Here is an 11,098-nt window from a genome sequence, read left to right on the forward strand (position 1 = left end):
GACAAATATTTGTCGTTAGCGGTGATACAGAATCGCATTTACTGACATTTGTCGACCGATACTACTAATGACAACTGTCAGTAGGCGTGTACAGAATACGGCCCCTGAATATATAAAATTTCTTACAATAAGAAAAGTTAGAGAAAGGGATAGTAGTCTTATATTATTTAAATATATGTGGGTATGCTATGTCAGATGATCCTAGTATTAAGGGAATTAAGAAGTTTCCAAAACCTCCATTCACCATTTTTGACTGTTTGCATCATTCACGATTTTCGAAAAATCTATCCGGTTTGAGACGATCGATTTTCACTTCCTTCTTTGGGATACATTTGGTCACGTTTACCCCGATCATGGGAACCAGTACCATTAACGAAGAAGAAGAAGAATAACGTGTTTTGTGATAATTTATACAAATTTTATTGCAATGGCTTCGCTTTGAATAATACGAGTAAATATATAAATATATAATAAAAACGTAAATATTAAATTAATAGATATAGTTTAACATTTAATATGCATTCGATATTAGAGATTTATGTTTCTAACCTAAAACTCGCTGTAAAGCTGATTCTACAATGAGTCAGTAATCGGAAATCATAAATTGATTGAACTTATTACAAGTTGGATATATGAATTTTCAGCGTCAGACGAAGGCTATGGGTCTGCGCACAATATATCAAATATTAGGAACAGGAATAAATATTAAAATTTCAACCTATCAGATACCAGTTATATCGGAATATACGGTTTCTGATAGGTTGAAATCTTAATATTTATTCCTATTGCTAATATTTCCTCCATTGTGCGCAGGGCCTATGGCCGGCTACGGTCCACTTGATGCTACGAATGCTTCAAAGCATTTTTTGAATGATCAGATAAAATTCCTTTTTCCGATTGGTCAAGTAAAAATTTCGAAGCATTTGTAGCATCAAGTAGATCACACCCAAAATCAGATACTAGCGAAAAATTAATTAACAAAATTAATGCCATGTGATCACACACACGCTACTTTTTAACGTCTCATGAAAGCACTAAGCCAATTACACCAACTGGCCCCAACAAATATGTCGGGGTCATTTTGTGTACGCTTGTGCAGTGTACAGAATCCAGACGAAGATGTGACACTGGCGAGGAACTGCACTATTCAACCAGCCGAACACACCAGTTGCACCCGAAATGTGCAGTCGGTGCATCCCACCCAAAATTACTATAAGTGCAAAAACGAAATGAAAATTATCAAAACATGTTTCATTAACAAAATATATTGAGGATTGTACGATTTAATTTTAATACATTTTTTTCGGCAATTGTGTATAACAGTTTCATGTGTACTAGTGCATCCCAGCCGAAATCGCTATTCATTATACAACGATCTTTATATGCACCAGTGCACACTAATGCATTCCAGTCGAAATCGCCATTAATAATAGCAAATTATATCAATTGTCGATAATATCAGTGTTCTTCAATTATCTCCGAGCCCTTAAGGCCCTTTTTATACCGCCGAAAATTTGTCCAGGATTGACGGTCTTCACTATCTCGTGGCATTACCCAAGGTGCCCAACCGACAGCTAAAACCTCTTAAATGTTGTTTAGAATCATGATGTGGACATTTATCAAGATCAAGATCATTGGAGATTGTTCCTCATATTTTCATTTTTGCATTAAAAATTACATTTCCACGTAAAAATTGAAATAAAAAGTACAACTTGTAGTGGCTTTGATCTTGACAAATGTTATCCAAGTTATGATCCTGAATGAAAACATTCAAGAAGTTTTAACCGACGGTTGGATACCTTGGATAATGTTAATGCCGGCGGTATTGTACCTTTGAAACCTTAAACTTAAAAAGTACTTAATGAAAAATATTTCATTGTTGTGTTTTGGAAACGGTGTTCTAGAGACAAGCTACTAGAATATTCAATGAAATATATTGGAATTCCATTTAAGAAATTGATGACCTTCAAACAACTTTCCGAGGTCAATAGCATCATCTTGTGTCCCTCTTCAAACTGTACAACTTTTGCCTGAAACATTTTTCCCTAAAATACATATTCAAGAGATAATTTAGTGCGTCTTTTAAAACATTTTGTGTGTGTGTGTGTGTGTGTGTGTGTGTGCGCGCGTGCGTGCGCGCGTGTGTGTATATTAGAAGTAATTTATTATGAGTTTCTTTTTTGAATTTGATCGATTATATTTGAACATTGTAATCATGGAAGAGAATAAAAATTTCTTCTACTATAATTGTAATAATTTATAATAATGCGTAATAATTTATAAAAATTAATTTACACTTACAGAAAAAAGGATTAGACTTTTTTCTGATATACTTATATGAACTTATTAAAATAAAATTATCAATTGAGACTAGACTGCAAATGATTGATATTTGCTGGCAAATCCATTAACCAAGAAGGAACTGCTATTACCATTTTGAATTGTTTCATAATAATTCGGAAGAATTGTCTTCTTTTGTTTCTCTATTCTTTGATCATACTTAGCCTTATTGTAACATAATACTCCTAATATGGCCATAGTCATACCAAATATGTTAACCCATGTAACTGGGTTGCCAAGTACGAATAATGTCACTCCTATTACAAATATACGTTTGCTAGCACTCGCTACCGCATATGTCAGAGGCGTCACAATAGATAGCACGGAAAATGCAATAATATTTTGAAACCAATTAAGTATACCATCTAGAAATAATAGTCCTAATACATAATAGCTTAAATCTACGGACGGTTTTAACATCGGTTCGTACATCAAATTATATAAATCATACACAATCCAAATTGGTGAAAACATAAATAGAGCTAGACGACCAAGTATGTGCAGCAGCCGCAAGTGATGTACGCCAGTGTCATGTAACACCTGTAGATCGAAAATTACAAGATTAAAAACAGAAATAAATATATGGTAAATAAGAAATAATTTTTTTTCATTGCATTATACCTTTTTTGAATAAATATTTTGCAAGGAAAACGCCATAGTGGACGCTAAGGCGCTTATCAAGCCAATCATGTTGAAACTAAGTTCTGTTAGTGTCGCTACAGCTACGCCGCCAACTATCGGTACAAGGCTCAAGTATACCTTCCATGTTTGCTGCTCCCGAAGTATTATTCTTGACAGAGCCACCGTAAAAAGAGGCATTGTAGCCTTCACTGGGACAGAGCCAAATTTCAGTTAATATATAATTAAAAAACAAAACCTAAAAAAAGAGTAGAATAAAAAAAAAGACAAAGAAAAATAAAAATATGAAGAGAACAGACGGAATAAAAATATGAAGAGAACAGACGGAAGAAAAATGGAGGAAGAGGGAAAAGCATGGTGGAAGAACAATATGGTGGGTTTATGCAGTTACATGTGCAGATGTCGTTCATTCTACCTGCAAAGGCGACTGCAGTGCAGTTTGTCATTCGTTTACGCAGGGATGTATGCCATCTGCGCTGCTATCTCGGAGGTCCTGCTCTGCTCGCAGTACTGCATCACAGTATAAAAATATACAGTAAGGACAAGACCCCGGTTTCTATTTAGCCGCGCATATTTGCTTGTATCATTAGCGGCCATGTTTTTGGTGGCACCAATCCCGATCAAAGCAAAGAATCCGCAGTTTCTCAGTTTCTCACTGCAATCGCGCCATGACATATCGCTGCGCTTGCTTAGCGAGGAGATACTGCCATGTCTCCTGAATAACTGATTACAGCAATTAATTTTATGAAGCAATGTGACTGTGCGTGGATGTATCTAACTGATCATCGATTTGATGGAAGATGAAAAGTTAAGATTTTTTATCTCCTTTTATTGTTGAGTATAGGCGATGGTTCCTAATACTATTGATACAGTATTTAGTCACCAAAGACATCTGAAAAATGAGGCAGTCTCTGAAAACTCGTCTGAAAAAGATCAAAGGTGCTGACGCTGTTTGTCCTCCCTATTGTATATCCTTATACTGTGACTGCGTAAACGAATGACAAATCGTGCTGCAGTCGGCTTCGCAGATTGAATATCTTGCTGTTCATAATACCGCCAGCTATAATAGCCGATTGTATTACCAAAAATGAATTTTATTAAAATATAACAAATAAAAAGAGTTAAGAACAACTTGTCAAAATCACTTGTTCCATTCTTCGGAAGAACAGTTATGTTTGGCCAATTTTATAACTATGGATATTATTAAATTTATTTAATAATTATAATATTTATTTATAAATTTATTTAATAGTTATTAAATTTATTTAATAACATCCATAGTTATAAAATTGGCCAAACATAACTGTTCCTCCGAAGAATGGAACAAGTGATTTTGACAAGTTGTTCTTAAGCGTACCGTGTAAATGTAGTCACTATACTTAAGATAGTTTTAAAATAAAAACGGGCTATAAATACCGTTCCATATTTAACGCGGCGTTAAGGTTAGACAGAGATATATTTCTCTCTCTGTTATCGATTTTGAAAATTACTACTTTGCATACAAAAGTCGGCTCAAATCATCTCGTGTCGCGATTCTAATTAGAGCATCTCTAGGGCCAAGCGAGTGCGTCCTTTTCTAAATAAGCACTATCTCCACTCCTCAAATTTCTAACAATGCTCGTTTTTAGAGATACTAGAAGTTTGCGTTGCATGCTCTAAATTAACTCAGAGAGCACTTGGATCACAGGTAAGATGGCGATTAGAGCAGTTGCATTTATGTGCTCCAATGTTCAGTGAACGTTTTTGATATAAATATAAAAATAAAATATATAATAATATAATATAATATAATATAATATAAAAATATAACTTTTATATTTTATACTAATAACGAGTCCGACTCGTTCGAGTGATCTCACAGATTAGGTTAGGTGACATGCTCACTTGTCCTAAATCCGTTCGTGTCACTGAACATTAGAGCATTAGAGCAAACATGAATGCAACGGCATGCTCTAACCATCACCTTATCTATGATCCAAGTGCTCTCGGGGTTAATTTGGAGCATGCGCCGCGAACAAACCTCTACTATATCTATAGTTATTTCTCATTTCATGTGACCGCACCCTTAGCACAGTATAGGTAAGAAAAGTAGTTTCATTTTGTGTCGGCACTTTTGACGCAACAATCGTCATGTGTTAATTGTGCATGAGCCCCTATAAGAGCGAAAAATCTTAGGGAATAGGGAAACTGAAGAAGCTTGCAATTGCGCACAAGCCAATCACACAGCGCTAGAAAAATAAATAAATAAATAAATAAATAAACTCTCTAGACAGAAGTCGCTGTGACTGGCAATTGCTACAGTGTGCAATTTAACCGCTCTCGGAAAACTGATTGATGCGCCATGTTATTAATTGTGCAAAACGGTTGCCACCATTTTTGGCTGAGTAAACTTACTGTTCTTACTTGTACCCTTAGTGAGTGATCAAATGACAAAGAGATTAATGTAACACCAGTCATAGATTAAATCAAAACAATTTTGATTTTCTTGATTCTCATTAGATCTATTCTTTTTGGCTAAACTTTTGCACCAGTTCATCTCTGTTCTTCTTCTTTCTTCCTGAAGAGAAAAGAAAGAAAGATGAACTGCAAATGTTCAGCTAAAAAGAACAGGCCTATTATAACGATATCATCTATTTTTATTTTTTACTTTAAGCACTTGACTATGACTACATTTACACCGCTTAAGTTCACGTCTCACTGTTAAAATTTTGTGTGCGGCAGCCCTTAGTACGTGTATCAAGAGCTCGGTATAAACAAAATTAGTATTCAAACTATTAAATGTTTGTTTTCATAGACTACATTTACTCGGCACGTTTAATCGGGTATAATAACATCCATAATTATAAAACTGGCCAATCATATTCTTCTGAAGAACAGCTATTATTGGCCAATTTCATAACTATGAATCTTATTAAACCCAATTAAGCGTGCCATGTAAATATAGTCTATAAAAACAAGCATTTAATAGTTTGTTTACATCAATCTCTTAATACACGCACTAAGGGCTGTCGCACACAAAATTCCGCAACAGTGACCGTAAGACGTAAACTTAAACCGATGAGCCAATGAGGATATTACTTTAAATCTACGTAATCTAACGGAAATGAAAATAACAGTAAACTTATCCATAACCTCGCAATAAGGCGAATTTCAACCAATTGAAACTCGCCTTATGGATAAGTTTCCTGTTATTTCTATTTCCATTAGAATACATAGATCTAAAGTAGTATCCTGATTGGCTCTCATCGGCTTAAGTTTACGTCTTAAGATTACTGTTATACCTACCAGCGCGATGTTTGTCGCACGCGACACGAGATATCCAATGAATGTACAACTTTATTGATATTTTCATTCTAAAGGTATACTCTCATTGAATATCGCTTATCGCGCGGGACGAACATCGCGCTGGTGTGTCGGAACCATTACAAAAATTTTGTCTACAGCGACCCTGATATTCATGTGTCGTACAACAAAGCTTTTCAAGCCTGTTGATTGGCTGTAAGGTAGGACAGAGAAATCCAAAAACCTTTCTATTCTACACCCAATCAATAACCACATTTATATGGTATCCTTAATTGGTATCCTAAATTATTATAACTCTATGAGAAGAAAATAATCAATTTTTGTCTCTTGCTCTTTTCCTGTAAAGTTAATAGTATATTTGCGAAAAAAATTATTGAAAATTAATATTTGATAATTTTTAATAATTAACATCTTATTAACTATTGTGAAAATTGCAAAATAGTAGAGGACATGTATATGTTGCACAATTTACATAAACCAATAATTAAATTAAAACGACTTTCTATACAATCTATGCACTACATGTAAGGGTATATCCACACAAACTTGCGTATGCATAAACGTATGCATAAAGAAAATTATTCAATTATATCTTGGAGCTTATTATAGTTCTTTAGACAAAATGAAAATTACAATAAGTCCCCTTATATTCATCTTTATAAAAGAAATATAACGTATTCAGAGAGCTAATTCAGAACTAGTTTAGAATGTTTCAGAAAAGAACAAATCTATAGTCATATAAATCTCGTATGATACGAGACAATTATCTAATGTATTTATATATAGACTCTTATTTGTCACTTCATTGTTTTATGTTGAATTGTAAAGTTTTAAATATTTCAACTTTGTATTTTTAATTTGAACTGATGAAGATATAAGCTGGAATGTATTATCAAATGTTATATATGCTATTTTATTAAATAACTTTTTTTAACTAATTAAATATTTCAGTTTGCTCATTTATTGGTTGTTATATTAAGATACATTGTTTTGCTATACAAATAATCAAGCTTATACTTATTTGTTATAAAACAGAAATGTCACTGTAGAACTTTGTCTAAAAAATCACTTATATAGGAATGTTAAGCTATAGTGCCATATCAAAGAATTATAATATTTATACAGAAATTCATGTATGACATATATATGATGTAACATATATACATATATAAATGAATGCATACAAGCATATGATAGATACATATGTCATACTAGCTAGAACTGCTAAAAGTCAATAATAATTAGTGATAAGATTATGAAATTTTGAGCTCGGGTACACACAAGTTTTTACGCTCTGTCTATCCATGTGATGATTGATTGTCAAAGTGTCTTTGGCTGCGTTCAGCAGAGAAAATTAATCAGTTAGCGCTTAGTGATTTTAATATGATTAGTTTTTGATTTTAATTCTTTGTTAAATCTAAGTGTAGTAACCAATCGTTTTAAAGAATCCCTAAGCGCTAACTGATTAGTTTTCTTTGCTGAACGCAGCCTTTGTGTGTGTGTAAAGGAAAGGGAAAAATGTTTATGTGGTCAGGCTCGAAATCCCATCACTATCAAAAGTATGTATTTTGTATGCATACCAGTATGAGCATAAGAGACGGGTACTTTCCAAATGCTGACGTGGCTGAAAACTGTTGCGAGAAACTTGCCCAGAGCCAGAGGTATGATAAGCCGCAAATAGTAGCTCCATGTTATGTTAGATGAATATTTCCTTACACCCCACAAATTGAAAAACAGACCGGAATACACGGTGATCGAGGTTAATTGAACCATGGTTACCGTCAATGGATATGGAAATTTTGATAGCAGCATTTTGTCGACGACATTGCTGCTGCTGGATACCGCATACCACAGTAAACATAAAAACAATATCGTTATAACCACGCGATTATCTCGTCTATCGTCCATGATGTTCGCGCGAAAGCGCGGTCAAAACTCACGCCTATGCGTTTAATCCTCTAAATTGTTCTTTTTACATATAGGCGGTATATACATATATGCAGAGAAAAACCTGAGAGAGGACATGACAGCCCAAACCTGTAACCACAAAATGCTGTCGCGCACTACTGCCCTCTGACAATGTGGATGTAAACTACATAGCAATGTCTACTTTTTTAGGGTATGTACATTATATCAGAGAGCCTATAATAAAAAAGTCGCCAACTCACCACGTGATCCGAATCGTGCTCTGATTGGCTCGGGGCGCATGGACTCGAAAAGAGTTAGAGTGACAATGCTTAGTTAGTTTCCACCGAGGGTTTAAGAACCAACTACAGTCGAGTATTTCCCTGTTACAGTCGAATGGCAGGGGAACTGTAGTTTGTTCTTACATTCTGATCCGATTTAAATTCTCGATGGAAATTAGACCAGTGACAGGAAGATAAAAGCCGCAGCTTGTGTCACTATCATTCTAACCTTTTCTGAGCACTATACGCCCCAAACCAATCAGCGCGATTCGGATCACATGGTGAGTTGGCGACTCTCTTATTATAGGCTCTCTAGGGTACATCATCCACTTTTCAAGGCTGGAGATGATAAATCGATATTTGATTTATATAATCGTGCTACATGTAGGTTGAATCGTGTTAAGCCGGGAGCACATAAAAAAACGTAAGACCGTAAGACGTAATCAGTAAGGATATCGTATTGAATTCGCTACTAGCCTTATAGTATATCTACACAAATTTGCATAGCCACATAAACGTATGCATAAAGAAAATTATCCAATCACATTTTACGTGCGCCTTCATAGGAGAAATGCGATTGGATAATTTTCTTTATGCATACGTTTATGCGGCTATGCAAGTTTGTGTGGATATACCCTTACGGTCTTTACCGTGATTGGGTAATTCGCTCACTAATTATGTCTTACGGCCTTACGTTTTATATGTGCCATGGGCTTTATATATTTCTATCGCTATCGCTATTCTGCCGCATTGTGTCTGGGGCTTTAGGTCCTGCGCACAATAAAAGGAATAAGGAATTAGGAATAAACGATTTCAATCTCTCAGAAATCGGATACATCGGAGTATACGGTTTCTTCTGATAGATTAAAATCATTATTCCTTATTCATGCTATTGTGCACAGCCACTTAACCATCAATTTAGCGTTTATCGAAGTTGATGAAAAAGGCCTTAATAATATATAATCAGAAAGAAGGATGCAAGAGCAGGTCTTTTTATAATAGTCATACTTTTACTTGTGTTAATCTCTATTATTCAAATTATAAATTAATTTAAAATATTGAAGTTTAAATAAAAAAGTTTATTTAAGAAAAAAAAATATTGCTTATCTTGAAGGAAATTGGTGTTTTCTTGTGTTAATACATATAACAAAAGATTAAAAAATTGCTTAAAAAAAAGATGTGAATTCCATTAAATTAGTCAAATGGCTGACAAATTTAACTTTTAAAAACGTTTTCGAAAATATTGTAAATATTCAATTATTAATAAAATTTTATTTTTTGTGATTCTATTGTGATTTCACGCAAATAGAATAAAATTCTATTAGTAATTAAAAATTTAATGCTTTTAAAATTATTTTTAACAATTGAATCTATCAATATTTGATTACTTAAACCGCGAGTTCATATCGTCTTAAGTAGTAATTTATTTATCTTCTTTTTTTTAAGATACTCGCGAATACAATAAATTTCTTTATATACTTAACGTATCCTTTTTTTAAAAAAGGATTTTTTAGAGATTATATTATATAAAACATAATCAATGTAGTCGATTGGCTTCTTCATATTTTCCTGTAAAAATTTGCAAATATTTTAAATGAGTATTATAAATTTCCATATTTAACTATTTAATAATTAAATTTATGGCTCAATTCTGAATAAAAAAATATTTTTTAATCGTGTTAAGAAAAATTCGATAAAGAAGAATGGATTAAAGTAGATTAAAATTTTATCTATCCGAATGCATATTTTAAATAATAAATTTGTTTTTATTTAATTAGATTAAATTGGATTCAACTGAATACAATTGGAGTGAAAAATTGCATTTCCTATTCAGAATTTTGAATTGAGAAGTACGTACGAGGCATAGGAAAGCTGATATTATTTTTAGACCGAAAAACATAATAATATGCTTTAGTCTATTCGTGTAAATGAATAAAAATGCATCCGGATTGAAGAGGATTTATTTTAAAGTTTGCGAAAGCGTATTTCTAAAAATCCGAATTCATTTCAATTCATATTAATCTATTCTGGTTTTCTGAGTATGTACATCTGTTAATGTTTTTCTCATTATGTCGATCTTTACATATGTACAATATAAAACTAACAACTTTTTAAATCTTAAAATAATTATAAAAATTAGCTTAAAGATTGCATTTCTTAAATTAAAATAAGAAGGTTCATTTACATATGTGAATATCTTCATATAATATTTCATTTAATCAATGATGATGTCCAGTTGTAATCAAAGCAGGTAAAAATATTCCTATTACTAAAAATAATATTTCTTTAACTTTAAGCCCGGTTGCAGAAAGTGTTGTACCCTCGACGCTTGGCACATGTGAATAATTACTGCTTCTTGTCATCAATTCTGGCAAAACATGTACAGTCGCTACATAAAGGAATGTTCCAGCACTAAACAACATAGCCAAACCGGTTGCATTGACATTGTTCAGTGTTTCTTTTCCTTCCTAAAGTAACACAAAAATTATAATTAAAATTTATGATTACAAAATTAATCTTATACAACAAGAAGTGATAACGAAAAAAATTAATAACTAAAGAACATAAAAATAATATTTCTATGTATATTAAATATAAATTCTTAAGATACATCGCGCGCGTCGCAGATA

General features: G+C 33.1%; 2 protein-coding genes across 3 annotated transcripts in view; both read right to left on the reverse strand.

Moving 5' to 3' along the window:
• Positions 1 to 1,304: 1,304 nt before the first annotated feature.
• LOC108750131 (solute carrier family 35 member E1 homolog) lies at positions 1,305 to 8,190 on the reverse strand. Its single transcript, XM_018489389.1, has 3 exons — positions 7,863 to 8,190; positions 2,962 to 3,170; positions 1,305 to 2,880 (listed from the first exon to the last, which is right to left on the reverse strand). The coding sequence occupies exons 1-3, from the start codon at positions 8,188 to 8,190 to the stop codon at positions 2,371 to 2,373; spliced, it is 1,047 nt and encodes a 348-aa protein (XP_018344891.1). The 3' UTR covers positions 1,305 to 2,370.
• A 2,463-nt stretch (positions 8,191 to 10,653) lies between these two features.
• LOC108750124 (zinc transporter ZIP9) overlaps positions 10,654 to 11,098 on the reverse strand; it is a 17,538-nt gene continuing 17,093 nt past the window's right edge. For both annotated transcript variants that reach the window (XM_018489384.1, XM_018489383.1), the window contains exon 5: positions 10,654 to 10,936. In XM_018489384.1, coding sequence (XP_018344886.1) covers positions 10,688 to 10,936 — 249 coding nt within the window. In that variant the 3' untranslated portion in view covers positions 10,654 to 10,687. The remainder of the gene's footprint in view (positions 10,937 to 11,098) is intronic.

Source organism: Trachymyrmex septentrionalis, unplaced genomic scaffold (assembly GCF_001594115.1).
Source record: "Trachymyrmex septentrionalis isolate Tsep2-gDNA-1 unplaced genomic scaffold, Tsep1.0 scaffold321, whole genome shotgun sequence".
NCBI classification, from domain to species: domain Eukaryota; kingdom Metazoa; phylum Arthropoda; class Insecta; order Hymenoptera; family Formicidae; genus Trachymyrmex; species Trachymyrmex septentrionalis.

Bases quoted from the DNA above. Each gene is read 5' to 3' on its own strand.
- LOC108750131 (XM_018489389.1), bottom strand. From the start codon at position 8,190: ATGGACGATAGACGAGATAATCGCGTGGTTATAACGATATTGTTTTTA. The intron at 3,171-7,862 runs GTATGCATACAA...GCTCTGTCCCAG, and splicing joins CGTCTCTTATGCTCATACTG to TGAAGGCTACAATGCCTCTT. The intron at 2,881-2,961 runs GTATAATGCAAT...TTCGATCTACAG, and splicing joins AAAATATTTATTCAAAAAAG to GTGTTACATGACACTGGCGT.